Source organism: Papio anubis, chromosome 8 (genome assembly GCF_008728515.1).
Source record: "Papio anubis isolate 15944 chromosome 8, Panubis1.0, whole genome shotgun sequence".
NCBI lineage: Eukaryota > Metazoa > Chordata > Mammalia > Primates > Cercopithecidae > Papio > Papio anubis.
Genome location: NC_044983.1, coordinates 95,494,317 through 95,510,401, shown reverse-complemented (window position 1 = coordinate 95,510,401; position 16,085 = coordinate 95,494,317). Strand labels below are relative to the sequence as shown.

The window sequence follows — 16,085 nt, the reverse complement described above, 5'->3', positions numbered from 1 at the left end:
CACGGTGTCAATGTTATTTACAATTTGGCATGTTTTTGCAGTGGCTGGTACCGGTTGTTCCTTTCCATGTTCATTGCTTCCTTCTCTTGTAAGGCAGGCCTGGTGGTGACAAAATCTCTCAGCATTTGCTTGTCTGTAAATGATTTTATTTCTCCTTCACTTACAAAGCTTAGTTTGGCTGGATATGAAATTCTGTGTTGAAAATTCTTTTCTTTAGGCAGGTTGAATATTGACCCCTTCTCTCTTCTGGCTTATAGAGAGATCTGCCGTTAGCCCCATGGGCTTCCGTTTGTGGGTAACCCCACCCTTCTCTCTGCCCTTTTTTCCTTCATTTCAACCTTGGCAAATCTGACGATTATGTGTCTTGGAGTTGCTCTTCTCTAGGAGTATCTTTGTGGTGTTCTCTGTATTTCCCGAATTTGAATGTTGGCCTGTCTTGCTAGGTTGCGGAAGTTCTCCTGAATAATATCCTGAACTTGGTTTGCGAATTGAACTTGGTTCAATTCTCCTCGTCACTTTCAGGTACACCAGTCAAACGTGGATTTGATCTTTTCACATATTTCTTGGAGGCTTTGTTTGTTCTTTTTCACTCTGTTTTCTCTAATCTTGTTTTCTCTCTTTATTTCATTAAGTTTATCTTCAATAGCTGATATCCTTTCTTCTGCTTGATTGATTCAGCTATTGAAACGTGTATGCTTCACAAAGTTCTCATGCTGTGTTATGCAGCTACATCAGGTCATTTATGTTCTTCTCTACACTGGTTACTCTAGTTAGCAATTTGTCTAACCTTTTTTCAAGGTTCTTAGCTTCCTTGCATTAGGTTAGAACATGCTCCCTTAGTTTGGAGGAGTTTGTTATTACCCACCTTCTGAAGCCTATTTCTGTCAATTTGTCAAACTCATTCTCCATCCAGTTTTGTTCCCTTGCTGGCAAGGAGTTGTGATCCTTTACAGAAGAAGAGACGTTCTAGTTTTTGAAATTTTCAGCTTTTTTTGCACTGGTTTCTCCCCATCTTTGTGGATTTATCTACCTTTGGTCTTTGATGTTGGTGACCTTCAGATGAGGTCTTTGAGTGGACATGCTATTTCTTTCTGTTGGTTTTCCTTCTGACAGGCCCCTCTACTGCAGGTCTGCTGGAGTTTTCTGGAGGTCCACTCCTCACCCTGTTTGCCTGGGTATCACCAGCAGAGGCTGCAGAAGAGCAAAGATTGCTGCCTGACCTTTCCTCTGGAAGCTTAGTCCCAGAGGGGTGCCTGCCAGATGCCAGCCAGAGCTCTCCTGTATGAGGTGTCTATCGGCCCCTACTGGGACGTGTCTCCCAGTCAGGATACACGGGGGTCAGGGACCCACTTGAGGAGGCAGTCTGACCCTTAGCTGAGCTGGAATGCTGTGCTGGGAGGTCTGTTGCTCTCTTCAGAGCTGTCAGGCAGGAAAATTTAAGTCTGCTGAAGCTGTGCCCCGAGCCACCCCTTTCTCCAGGTGCTCTGTCCCAGGGAGATGGGGGTTTTATCTGTAAGTCCCTGACTGGGGCTGCTGCATTTTTTTCAGAGATGTCCTGCCCAGAGAAGGGAAATCTGGCAGTCTGGCCACAGCAGCCTTGCTGAGGTGCAGTGGGATCCACCCACTTCTAACTTCCCAGTAGCTTTGTTTACACTGGGAGTGTAAAACCGCCTACTCAAACCTCAGCAATGGTGGACACCCCTCCCCCCACCAAGCTTGAGTGTCCCAGGTCGATCTCAGACTACTGCCGTGCTGGCAGCGAGAATTTCAAGCCAGTGGATCTTAGTTTGCTGGGTTCTGGGAAGGTGGGACCCCCAAGCCAGGCCACTTGGCTCCCTGGCTTCAGCACCCCTTTCCAGGGGAGTGTACGGTTCTGTCTCACTGGTGTTCCAGGTGCCACTGGGGTACGGAAAAGAACTCCTACAGCTAGTTTGGTGTCTTCTCAAATGGCTACCCAGTTTTGTGCTTGAAACCCAGGGCCCTGGTGGGGTAGGCACCAGAGGGAATCTCCTGGTTTGTGGGTCACAAACACCATGGGACAAGAGCAGTATCTGTGCTCTAGTTCCTCAGGCTCAGTCCCTCACGGCTTCCCTTGGGTGGGGGAGAAATTCCCCAACACCTTGCACTTCCTGGGTGAGGTGACGCCCCACCCTGCTTCGGCTTCCCCTCTGTGGGCTGTACCCACTGTCCAATCAGTCCCAATGAGATGAACTGCATACCTCAGTTGGAAATGCAGACATCACCCTCCTTTAGTGTCCATCTCGCTGGGAGCTGCAGATCACAGCTGTTCCTATTCGGCCATCTTGCCAGCTGTCTCGGTCTTGGTTGTTTATCCAGCTTGCCATTCTGTGTCATTTAATTGGGGCATTTAGCCATTTACATTTAAGGTTAGTATTGTTATGTGTGGACTTGATCCTGTCTTCATAAAGGTAGCTGGATATTTTGCAGATTTGTTTATGTGGTTGCTTCATAGTGTCACTGGTCTGTGTACTTCATTCAGTGTTTTTTTGTTTGTTTTTTTACTGGCTGGTAATGGTTTTTCCTTTCCATATTTAGTGCTTCCTTCAGGAGCTCTTGCAAGGCAGTTTTGGTGGTGACAAATTCCCTCAGCATTTGCTTGTCTGAAGAGGATCTTATTACTTCTCCACTTATGAAGCTTATTTTGGCTGGATATGAAATTCTGGGTTGGAAATTCGGTTGAGAATGCCGAATACTGGCCCCCAATTTCTTCTAACTTGTAAAGTTTCCACTGAGACGTCCACTGATAGTCTGAGGGGTTTCCCTTTGTAGGTGACCTGGTCTTTTTCTCTGGCTGCCCTGAACATTTTTTCTAACATTTTGACCTTGGAGAATCTGATGATTATGCGTCTTGGGGTTGATCTTTTTATGGAGTATCTTTCTGGGGTTCTCTGCATTTCTTGAATTTGAATGTTGGCCTGTCTTGCTAGGTTGGTGACATTCTCCTGGATGGTATCCTGAAGTATGTTTTTCAATTTGGTTTAGGGTAATAGACTTCTTAAACTCTCTCTCAGTGTGGTCCACTCACAGCTTTCTCCAACTCTGTTGATGGCAACTAAACTTTTCTGGCTGTTCAGACCAAATTCTGGAGTCATTCTCAACTACTTTGTTTCATTCCCATGTCCAACTTGTCAGGAAATCCTCTTGGCTCTACTGTTAAAATGTCTGCAGAATCTATCTCAGACCTGTACTGTTTGTGCTGAACCACCCGGTCTGAGCTACCATTAGCTCTTGCCCGCTTCGAGTCATGCTAATATTAATATATTCTCTAGACAACACCCAGAGTGATTCTTTCAAATAGAACTAAAGTCATGTCATTTCTCTGTTCAAACTCTGCTATGGTTTGCATTTCACTCAGAATGAAATCTGGAGTCCTTACCAAGGGCCCACAAAGCCCTTTGTGATTTGTCCCCCCACCCCCACCTCTCCCTTATCTTCTGCCAGTATCCCATCACTTCATTTCGTCCTCTAATTTTGTCTGGCCAATATAGTGTTTATTTTTGTCTTCTCCTATGTAATAGGGAAAAGGCAATGAATATAACTAGATGGGAGTTACGGTTCCTTGCAATATAAGCACCCATTGTCTTATTCCTTCTTTTCTTAAGCATTCATATACCTGTGGGGCCCCTGCCAGCCTTGGAGTATTCCTACAATGTAGGAGGCAATTGTGAAGCCACCAAAGGTTTTAAGCAGGTCAGATTTGCATTCAGATGGATGATTTTGCATTCATCATGGAGAAGGGGCTTAAACTGAACTCCCCTGGAAGCAAAGACTGAAAAAAGCAGTTAGGAAGCTTTTACAGCAGTTCAGATGGAGCCTGTACTAAGGATCTGCTTACTAGCAGGAGCGGAGAGGAGACTCCAGATTTCAGAAACACTAAGGCAGAATAAGGAGAATCTAGTGCTTTACTGAATAAGAGGGTTGAGGGGCGGGAATAAGTTTTAGGGAAAAGCTCCCAGGTTTCTGGCTTGAGTCTTGCGTAACCTAACAGACGAAGGTACCATGTTAGGTGAACATGAGGCCTCCTCAGGTAATTTTTAAGCCTAGCTCTCTTCAAAACGCAGCAGTCCTAACTGGCACACACGTGTTGGGGAAGTTCGCGGTTCCTATAGGCCGCGAATTATTTAACTTTTTACACAAGCATTTCATACAACTGTGATGGAGATCAAGAGCTGTGTGTTGCGGGCCTCCTGAGGAATGATGAAAACTCGAGGCCCGAGTCTTCCCTGCTTCCTCCGCTTCCCGGGACCAGCCGCTCTGGCGGCCTCGCGCCCCGCGTGCCTGCGGCCTCTCCCTCCCGTGGAGCACCGCGTTTCTCTAGCCGGTGCTGTTTGGCTGTAGTGGAGGAAGAACGGGCCTGAGCCGCGGTCCCACAGTAACGAATTAGCGGCCAGTCGGGTCTCCAGGGCCACAGGCTTCTCCAGGGCGCCCCTCCCGGGTGACTGCGCCGCGGATCTGCACGCGCGTCCGTCCCCAGTCCTTCGCGGCGCTGGCCCCTGCACAGAAGGAGGAGGAAGGGAGGGCAGGAGGCGGCTGAGTCCTTCCCATCGCGGCTTGGTAACCCTGAAAGGCGCCTGACAGGGCGGCCTTGGCCTCCCAGGGCGGCCGCATTGTCTAAGCTCCATAGCAACCCCGGCGCGTTGCTGGCCACACGAGCCGGCGTAGCTCCGGCGCCCGCGCGCCGCCGCCGCGTCGCTCCGGCCCTGACCCGCGCTGGGCCCGCGCGCTGGGGCCCTGACGGCCCGCGCGGGCTCCAGGAGCGGGCAGAGGCGACGGCATGCCCGTGAAGAGGCTCACAGCGGGTAGGTGGCGGCCCCACAGGGACGGAGGACCAGCCCGCGGCGTCCGGGCCGCACCACGCGCCAGCCTCTGGACTTTACCTCCTGCCCTCCTAGAGGTACCCCCGCTCCCAGACATGAGAAAAAAGGGCTTCACTGCCCTCCTGTTGGATTTCATGACGAATTTCACGTCCTCGCCGGTTTACGCTGGCACCGCATTATCTCGCTTAATTCTACATATTGTACGTAGAATAATAGAGGGTTCCGTCTATAAAGAAGGGTAACTGCTGGGTCACGGTGAATTAGTGACCAGGCAGGATTCCAGAGGCCTTTCCTTCCCTCTTCCACCTTGAATTCCAACTTAAAATGCAAGCCATGTACAGAGAATGAAGAGAGGGCCAGAGATGTACTGAGCGTGCCCGTGTATAACATAGGGCTAGGTGCTGTCTCCCATGATTTCATTTACTCGAAGGAAATCAGTTTTGAGGGAGATAATGTAATATTTTGTCTTGTTTCAGAGCCACCAGCTATTACAGAAGAAGAATTTGTAAGTACGATTTCAAGGGGCTATTTTTTTTTTTTTGGTCTTTAAAAATATAGCAAATATTAGATCATAGAAGAAAGCTGTGTGTTTTCTTTCCTCCTTTTTGCCAGAGTTTTGGTTTAGAAACAATTGTAATAACTGTGTACAAGATTTTTTTGAATTCTCTATCTGGCACATTTTTAAGAAGGGGCCAGTTAATTTGTATGGTGGATGTTGTTCATCGTTAAAGTTCTTTCACATAGATGGCCTCATTTAATTTCTCTAAACTCTTTAATGACTCCATGAGAGGAAAGTTTTATCTCCATGGCTCTATTGTGATGTGGCTGTGCAGTTCCTGGTTGGAGTAAACAAAAGTAAATGGCATTGATGGATAAAGAGTGGTCAATTTATCATTCCTTTACAAATGTACTAAATACTCTCAGCTCAGACTTCTAGAGAGGTTAAATAATAAAAGTACTTTGCTAAATATATCCTATATATTGTCATTTAGGTGAGTGCTACATTTAGGGTGGGTTCCATTGTAATTCCCATTGTATACAGTGGTTATGGAACTTGCCTGAGGTTACACAGACAAACATGAGGTGTCAGAACCTAATTCCTACCAAGGTCTGAGTCTGATTCCAAGAACTCTAAGCACTTCCATTATTTATTTATGTCTTCCAGCACTTATTTCTATGTTGGCTAATTATCTTATTTGCTTTTGGCTTTCAATCAACAAACATGAGTGATTGTATAGTCATAATGTGGTCCTAGATGCTGAGGTTAAGTCTCAAGAAGTTCACAGTATAGCAGGGCCTAAGAGAGAAGAAAGGGCTAAGGCTGTGTGTGCTGGTGGCTTTCACATTCACCTTTCCAGAGCTCTGGTCCATTGCTGGGAGAGACAGACACACACACACACACATACACATACACACATACACACACAGAGCCACTGAAGGTAGAGGTACACAGAGCAAGTCAGAAATTCCTCCCATCTTCTGGCCATGTTGGCAGAGCTCTGCTTTAAGAAAAAAAAAATACATTATACACACACACACACACACATATTTTGAGACAGGATCTCCCTCTGTCACCCAGGCTGGAGTGTAGTGGCCCCATCACAGCTCACTGCAGCCCTGACCTCCCTGGGCTCAGGTGATCTTCCTGGCTCAGCCATCTCAGTTGCTGGCACTATAGGCACATGCCAGCACACCTGGCTAATTTTTATATTTTTTGTAGAGACAGAGTTTCACCATGTTGCCCAGGCCAGTCTTGAATTCCTGGGCTCAAGCGATCCATCCACCTTGGCCTCCTGAAGTGCTAGGATTACAGACCCGAGCCACCATGCCAGGCCCAGCCACTCTGCTTTTAATGGGAAATTTCTTTAAGCTGCTCCAGGCCTTCCTGAACTACTCTTAGTTGCAGCAGGAGGTGAGCATTTCTGAAGCCAGCAAATTTTTTCCCATACTGCTGAAGAACACTCAACAACACGCCACTTACCGTTTGAGCAGTTCACCTAACCATTTTAGATGTTGGCCCCATCCTTGAACTCATGATAGCTTGAAGACTCTAGGTGTTCCCTTTCTCTTGGCTTGATTTCACTGTCTCCGAGTTCTCTTATCTTTCATTATTATTCCTCCTTTCTGGCTTCTCTTTTTCTTTTCTCATGAAAGTACTGACCTTTAGGATTCTGTTCTCTGGGCTTTCTCTGGGTGAGCTCCTCTTCTCCTCCTATAGCTTCAGTACCCCTGTTTCGTGGGACTTCCACATCTCCAATAAAAGATGGAGTTGTCTAACTTTTAATGCCACTTTTAATGCCAGCTCTATATATCCAGTGGATTATTGGGACTCTTCATCATCTGAATGTCCGTGTCAACAGTCTAAACTGAACTCTCCTCAGGCCCCCCGACCCCATGCTGTTTTTTCTCCACTTCTTATTTTGGTTTGTGGTGCCACTGGCCAGTCACTCAAAGCCTTTCTTCCCTTTTCTTCATCCCCTGCCTGCAATCATTTACCAAGCTCTTTTCGTAGCCATATCTTTTTCTCCATCCACACAACTACTGTCTCATTTCAGGCCCCCACCCTGGGCCTGGACTTTGGTAGTAATTCTAACTGATGTCATTGCCTCCAATATTCCTTCTGCCAACTCCAATTTTTCTTTGTCTAAAGCGTAAAATTCAAGCTCCTGAGCATCAGTTGTATTAGATTACTCCCTATTCCTTTGCTCTGTCTGCCTTTAGATTTTTCCCTCTCCTGTCACTCTTACCCTGGCTATCAGATTGCTATTAATTTTTTAAAACATTACCATGTTACTAGCTTGCTCAGAGCTTTTATTAATAGCTAGTATTTATTGAATGCTGACCATATACTAGCTACTAACAACCCTATTAGGTGCTAACCACATACTAGCTACTAACAACACTATTAGGTGGTTATTACTGCCCACATTTCACAGAAGAGGAGGTCGAAGTTCACAGTGGTTAACTAAATGGGCCTGAGGCCGCATATCTCGTAACTGGTAAAGCCAAAATGTCAAATGCTTTGCTTTAAGCCTTCAAAACCTTTTCTATAACTTTTCAGCCTTCTTTAACCTTATCTCCCAATGCTTTGCTCTGTGATAAAGACAACATTCTTACTGTTTTTGATTTCGTTTATAAACTACATCCACATGCCTCCTGCCCCAGCCAAACTATACCCCACTTGTCTCCTTGCCTTTGCTGTCAAATTTTGTCTCAGTTGCCCTTCCCCATCTATTTCACAATCTTGCACATTCTTCAAGGCCCAGCTAATCTCCTCCATTAAGCCTTTCCAACTAACCTCATCCAGACTGCCTGTGAGCTCTGAGCAGCTTTTAGCTGAGAGCAGTTTATAACCAGATTCTCAAATTCACATGCTCAACCAAGTATTGTCTATAGATTAAATAATTAACATGTCTTGCACATGTATTTACCCCTGTTTTTCCAAAGTGTGAAAGTATTGTTCTCATTAATAAATTACATATTCTTAGGAAAAATGTATCATGGACCTGTAGTTCCCCAAACTCCATTGTCTCCTTTTCCATAGTAGATATTAGAACCATTGCTATCCCAGGTTAAGACTACGTTTTTTAGTTTCCCTTGCAGCCAAATGTGTTTATGGAACCAAATTCTGGCCAATACGATGTAAGCAGAAGTGTTGTGTCCTACTTCTCTGGAGAGCGGATGTTTATAGAGATCAAATAACGGACCCTTAGGTCACACAGCTAGTAATTAGTTGAGCCACATTTAGAAGCTGGGCTATTCTAACTTTAATACTTACATAAGTGTAGAAGGAAAGAATGAACCCTTTTTCTTCTTTTCTGCCGGCTGGAATAAAGTTGTGATGCTGGAGCTAAAGCAGTCATCTTAGATCATGAGGTGGACCTGGCATCTTTAGGATGGCAGAGACATAAGATCAGAGGGGCCTGGGTCCCTGATATTTGGGAAGCCGCAATACCTTATGATTAATGCCTTATGATTACAACTGCTTATGATTGAGAAAAATATTTTATTATTTTATTTAAGTAGTTTTCTGTTTTTTGTTTTTTTGGTTTTGTGCTCCTGTGTTCATACCAACTTTTTTTTCATATTGTATTTTCTCAGTGGATCTAAAAGTACAATGCTGTTGTGGACACCCGCAAAATAATATTTGAAACTTAACATGGGGTCTTCATCCTCAAAGATAGAATAACTCATTTAGAATAAAGTATTTGTTTGTCAGGGATACATACCTTGTATATATTTTAAATTTTTTACCTAGGTATAAGGTACACATTGAGAAAGTTTAAAGTGAGAGTGAATTACAAAATTTACACATTAAAATTTAGGGCTGGGCACAGTGGCTCATGCCTATAATCCCAGCACTTTGGGAGGTCAAGGTGGGGCGGATCACAAAGTCAGGAGATTGAGACCATCCTGGTTAGCACAGTGAATCCTTGTCTCTACTAAAAATACAAAAAAAAAAAGTAGCCAGGAGTGCCTGTAGTCTCAGCTACTCGGGAGGCTGAGGCAGGAGAATTGCTTGAACCCAGAAGGCAGAGGTTGCAGTGAGCCAAGATCACACCACCACACTTCAGCCTGGGCAACAGAGCGAGACTCCATCTCAAAAAAATAAAATAAAATAAAAATAAAAATTTAGGAGTCACTCTCACTTTAAACTTACAGCTAAAGTAAGGTGTAAGGTACACATTCAGAAAGTTTAAAGTGAGAGTGACTCTTAAATTTTTTTATCATTAAAATAGAGTGCATTAATAGTAAAGATTTAAGTACCTGACTTTTATATTCAAAATAATATCTTTTTCTTGTGCCTTAAAAGTAGTTTGTTTGCAACTATGCAAGTAAGTGTGCCAGGCTTCAAAAAAAGTCTTTATCAAGTCTTCCATCAAAAAATTGAATCCAGGAAAGAAAATTCTTTATGGAGTAAAAACATTGTAGTGTAATGATCTATTTTGTTGAAGGTTTTCTGGTTTAGAAAACCCACAGTTTTATTAACTCTAAAAGCAGATTGAAAGCTGTTTAAAAAAGGAAAAGTTAAAAAAGAGAATACCTTGTAATCTTACCATCAAATTAAGATAAACTTTAGCTTTAAGCAGTATTTACTTGTATTTTACTTGTTAAAAATGGTATTCATTTTTAGCTAATTTTTAGTCTGTTCAAATTTCTATTTTGTTATTTTTACAGGTTGAATGAAATTATAATAAACATAGGGTATTTCTCAAGCATGAGGACATTTTCATTATTTTAACATACAGTAACATAGTTGGCTCTCCATATCCATGGATTCCACATTTGTGGATTCAACCAAACTTGGATTGAAAATATTCAGAAAAAGGCCAAGTGCAGTGGCTCACACCTGTAACCCCAGCACTTGGGGAGGCCGTTGCGGGTGGATCACCTGAGGTCAGGAGTTCGAGACCAGCCTGGCCAATGTGGTGAAACTGCGTCTCTACCAAAAATACAAAAATTAGCTGGACGTGATGGCACATGCCTGTAGTCCCAGCCACTCGGGAGGCTGAAGCAGGAGAATCGTTTGAACCTGGGAGGTGGAGGTTGCAGTGAGTTCAGATCACACCATTGCACTCCAGCCTTGGTGACAAAGTGAGACTCTGTCTCAAAAAAAAAAATTTTTTTCAGAAAAAAATACAAACTTTAAAAATACAGGATAACAACCATTTACATAACATTTACATTGTATTAGGTATTGTAAGAAATCTAGAGATGATTTAAAGTACATGGGAGGATGGGTGTAGGTTATATGCAAATACTATGCCATTTTATATGAAGGACTTGAGTATCCCCAGATTTCAGTATCTGTGGGGGGTCCTGGAACCAATCTCCAGTGGATACCAAGGGACAACTGTATAGAAAAAAGGTCCATAATTCCAGTCCTCATAAACATGACTAATTACTTGGCAATTAATGACCACTTGGTGTTTTTTTCTTCAAATAAAATATGTTAAATTATACATAATTGGGTTAAATGAACAGTGAGAGCCTACTGGGGCTGACACACTACGCAGCTTTATATGGAAACACTGGAAGGCAGGGCTAGACCTAAGTACCACCCCTACTTTCTCCTGTTCTTGTTTCTTTAAGAGGTTGCAGAGCTAGCGGCCAGAAGTGTTGTGAACAAGTCTTTAGGAAACTAAGACAAGTCCCAGAGGTCCTTTGTAAAGTGTTAGGCTATTTGGAATTCTTTCATCTCTATGGAATCCTTTACTCTGGGTAGGAATCAAATTCTCTGATGCTTTTTTGGAACTACAGAAACTGTTAGCAGTCCCATTGTTAAGTCAGTAAATAACTTTAAGCAACTTTTTCAAGGTATGGCCATATTAGACACTACTGGGTATAAACATTGTTATTAATCCCCAAAGTAGCATACCTTCTGATCAGAGAGATGGCCTTTAATATGAAACAGTAAAAGGATAAGCAGTTAAGTGTTAAGTGTGAGGTTTGAATTGAAAGTACATCAGGATTTAGAGAAGTTTGCCACATCCTCTTTTTAACCGTATAGAATGGGAGAAAAGGTGACCAAGGGTGTGAGATACTCTCTGCTTTAAATGAATATATTGAGTTGTAAAGATTTTTTTTTTTTTTTTTTTTTGAGACAGAGTCTTGCTCTGTCGCCCAGGCTGGAGGGCAGTGGCACGATCTTTGCAGTGAGTTGTAAAGATCTTTGTACAAGGAGAAAACCTTAGGGTATTTGTGCCTAATGAATTGTCTTAAGCCTAGTAGGTATAATTCGAGATATGACTGGATAAAAGCGAGTCCAGGCCAGGCGCGGTGGCTCACACCTGTAATCCCAGCACTTTGGGAGGCTGAGGTGGGTGGATCATGAGGTCAGGAGATTCAGACTATCCTGGCCAACATGGTGAAACCCTGTCTCTACTAAAAATACAAAAATTAGCTGGGCGTGGTGGCACGTGCCTATAGTCCCAGCTACTCAGGAGGCTGAGGCAGGAGAATCTCTTGAACCTGGGAGGCGGAGGTTGCAGTGAGCCGAGATTGTGCCACCGCACTCCAGCCTGGTGACAGAGTAAGATTCCATCTCAATAAAATAAAATAAAATAAAATAAAATAAAATAAAATAAAATAAAATAAAAGTGGCGGGGGGAGGGGGTTGGGGCGTCCAGAGCTTCCTTCACCTTCTCAAGTCTTTTGTGTACTTGTTGAGAGAGAGAGACAGAGAGAAGAAAAGGGAAGGGGAGAAGAGAAAAGAAGGGAGGTAAAGGGAGGGGAGGGGAGGGGAGGGGAGGGGAGGGCAGGAGAGGACAGGACAGAAGCCCGATGGAAAAGTACTTCTGGATAGATACTGATGTAATCTGTGATGATAACCTTTGGAGGATAAAAGCAGAGTCCATACTTTTGCTCCTCATTGCATGAACCTTTTTAATATCTTCCTCTTTCATAGACTTCATTTATAGAAAATATAATTTTGCAAACCAGTGGGGATCTGATACATGGGCTTTTGGTTTTCAAATGTCAAAAATGCCTTGATCTAGGCAAGCTATACTTTCAACAAGATGTGCTGTGGAGCTTGTCTCACCTTGTATTCTCTTTTTCTGACTCTTTTTCTCTTTTGACAGTATCTCTTCTTTTAATTAGTATTATTTGTTAGAGTTTTTTTTTAAAGTTATTAGTCTTTTCTCTTTAGGTTTCGTGTCCTCAGTGTAATCTTTCAATTTATTCAGTAAAAAATGTTGTAAACGTTTACTATCTAAAGGCATTGAAAAAATTAAAAGAATAAATAGGAAACAGCCCTTTTCCTCCAGAAGTTCACAATCCAGGATGAGACATGTAAACAATTACAGTATGAAGTGATAAAGGTTTTTATAGGGGAAATACAGATGACCACTACTCCAGACTTCTGGAGAAGAAAAAAGATGGGTACATGAATAAGAGGGAAAATTTTTCTGGGCAGAATAATCAGCATGTGCCAAGGTGCGGAACTATAAAAAAATTGCTATGACTACAGCGTGTAGTATGAGATAAGGCTGGACAGTGGGCAGGAGCCAAATTGCATTCACCATAAGCCCTTTTTGTGGTAGAAAAGGATTGGAGACTGGGGGAACAAATGGATCCCTTGTATTAAATGAGGTGTGGCTAGGAAGACTGACCCATAGGGTGGTACGGATAAGAAAGAATAGGAAAGATGAGGTTTGGCATATGATGGATAGGACGGTGAACCAGAGGTCAGTCCCTTGGTAGATAGGATTCCAGAGTAGTAGTCAGAAGATGGTCAGATAACCAGGAATTTATTCTAGAGGCAATGATGCTGATTTGAGAATCTGTTATTTAATACACAGAAGGCTAAGAAGCCTGTCCATAATGTGCAGAGAAACTTGATCTTATTTCCTTGTAATAAGGCCCCCCTCCAAACATTTACTAGGAAAAAATTTAAACATGTAAGAATTAAAAGAATTGTATAGTGAACACCGATATACCTACCACTAAGATTTCACAATTTTTGTTACATTTGTTTTTTCACATAGCTGGCCTATCTCATCATCCATCCATCAGTCCATCTTATTTTTTATGCATTTTAAAGTAAGTTACAGACATTGATAAACTTCACCTCTAAATACTTCATGAGTATCATGAACTATTAATAGTATTCAATATTAGTTTATGATTCTTTTGTTGATGCAAAATTTATACACTGAAATGCAAACATTTAAAGAATAATTTGGTGAATTTTGACAAATGTATACACCTGTGTAATCCAAACTCCAATGCATATGTAGAACATTTTCATGTCCTAGAAAGTTCTTCAAGCTCCTTCTCAGTTGATTCTTGCCCCCATTCCCCAGAGACACCTACTATGCTGTCTTGCTTTCTGGCCTCTCTCCTTTGCTCATGCGTTTCTCTGTGTACTCAGCATTATTACCCCTCATATTTATATTTCTAAATACAGAATTTGAAGTTATTTGAAATGCATTTCAAATGCCATTTTTCCCACTTGAGTCTCTTCTGATTCTTCTTACCAGATAACATCTTTCCTTCCTTTGGAAGAAACAGTTTATATTGTAATTCTCTTATGGCATGTATCATATTCTTTCTTGGACTGTGGGTTTTTTGTCTTCTTATTTCCTCTTCCTTGCTTATAATGTCTTTGTATATCTTGCATCTTTTAGAGTTGTAAAGAAATTGGACTGGGTGTGGTGGCTCATGCTTGTAATCCCAGCACTTTGGGAGGTCTAGGTGGGAGAATTGCTTGAGCCCAGGAGTTCAAGACCAACATAGGCAATATAGTGAGACCCTGTCTCTAAAAAAAAAAAAAAAAAAGTTTTTTAAATTAGTTAAGCGCCTAAGTGACAGAGCAAGACCCTGTCTCAAAAAAAAAAAAAAAAATTGTAGTTAATCTGATTTGAAGGTGCGGCAAAATAACTTTAAGCAAAAAATTTTACCTACCATAATTAGCAAGCACACATAAACTATTTTGTTAACCCTCTTTCAGTAAGACATTTGAGAAGTTTGGACTAAAAATGGAAAAGCTGACTTCATTTTCACAGATGGCACACCTGTAATACATAAAAAAAAAAAAAAAAACCGGTTTCAAGAGTACATTCAATTCTGAAGAAGTGTTCCTACCTTCATTCAACAGAGAATCTGTGTTGCAAATTTTGCAGTCAGGTTTATGGAATGATGTAATGGAGGAAATGATTCTAACTCAGTTTTCTTCTTGATTATACCATTAACCATCACCAGTTTATTGATTATTTGGAAGATGTTAAACCTAAGCATAGAGACTTAGAGCATTTTAATATAGCCAAGTAATGGGATTGTGGAAACTCTTTGAGAGTAACTGAGTTACTTCTTCAGCTCAAGGCCTTAATTTTTTTTTTTTTTTTAAATTAAAGGGTTTGTGGTGTAAAGGGCTTATCAGATACTCATGGGTTTACAAGACTGCTTACTGATGTGACAAGATATTTTGAACACATTGAACTAGAAACTACAGTGGGAAAATAGGTTCTTTTATTTACTAAGAGAAGGACAAGCCTTTCCACTCAAGTGCCACATGTGGGTGAGCAGATCGTACTTGGAGGCAGCGCTTATTTCCCATTGTGTAACTACCCAATATCAACGCAACTGCTGAGGTTTGATATTGATAGAAATTAAGGCACAATTTTAGAAAAGAAATATTGATTTTGATGTATTTGATAATACCTGAGGTTTTCATAGTTTTCTGTAAGTGCAAACCAAAGGATATGACTGAATGCCTAGGAAATGTCAAGTCACCAAGGGGTTAGAGCAGTGCTACTGCTGCCACCTGAGAACTCTTACCAGTCCCTGGTGAGATGAGCTGAGCTCAGGAATCTAGAGTAAACTTTGAAAACCTTTATGGCAGTTTGACAGAGTATATGTATATCTGTTGAATTTAATAACAAAAAATTGGGATTGCCGTATGTATCTTCTATTTCATTTTCTAATTATTCATTCAAAGTTATCTATCTGAAATAGGTTAAGGAAAAAAACAAAAAACAGGGCTGGGCATGGTGGCTCATGCTTGTAATCCTAGGACTTTAGGAGGCCGAGGCGGGCAGATCACTTGAGGCCAGGACTTCGAGACCAGCCTGGGCAACATGGTGAAACCTTGTCTCTACAAAAAATACAGAAATTAGCCGGGCATGGTGGTGGGCGCCTGTAGTCCCAGATAGGAGGCAGAGGCATGATAATCACTTGAACCCGGGAGGCGGAGGTTGCAGTGAGCTGAGATCACGCCTCTGCACTCCAGCCTGGGTGACAGGGCAAGACCTTGTCTTAAAACAAAAACAAAACGAGTATCTCCTCTCAGATAGTTCATTGAATTAGAATCTTTTAGAAGTGCAAGACATCTGGAAATGAATATATGAATCTGGAAATTAGAAATTTCAGGCAGTGTGGCAATTCTAGGCAATACTTAGTTCCACCTGGTGCTATGAAATACATATTCTGTATTATGACTAAAAATTAAAAATGAAATGTATACTTTAGAAAAACTAACAAGGGATTGTATTGCACTACTGTATGTTATTTAAGATATACACTGTTCACATCTGTGGATTTTTGATCATGTGATCCAGTACTGCCAAATTTGGCCACCTTTATTGTAGCACAATGCCTTCTACCCAGAATTCAGATGTTTTCTCATAAGAGTTAGCAAAAACTAGATAGTCCACTAAATACAGTTGGAATTATTAAAGTAACTTTGGAAGGTAAAGTCTGATAGGTTATTAAATGCCTTGTAGTTTCCCCCAAAAGGATATCTGC

General features: G+C 42.1%; 1 protein-coding gene across 2 annotated transcripts in view; it reads left to right on the top strand.

The window, feature by feature from the left end:
* Positions 1–4,153: 4,153 nt before the first annotated feature.
* The window catches only part of RGS22 (regulator of G protein signaling 22), a 157,389-nt gene continuing 145,457 nt past the window's right edge, over positions 4,154–16,085 (top strand). Inside the window, exons 1-2 of one of the 2 annotated variants that reach the window (XM_017962189.2) lie at positions 4,154–4,820; positions 5,315–5,343. In XM_017962189.2, coding sequence (XP_017817678.1) covers positions 4,796–4,820; positions 5,315–5,343 — 54 coding nt within the window. In that variant the 5' untranslated portion in view covers positions 4,154–4,795. The remainder of the gene's footprint in view (positions 4,821–5,314; positions 5,344–16,085) is intronic. The other variant, XM_017962190.2, reaches the window with a different exon arrangement.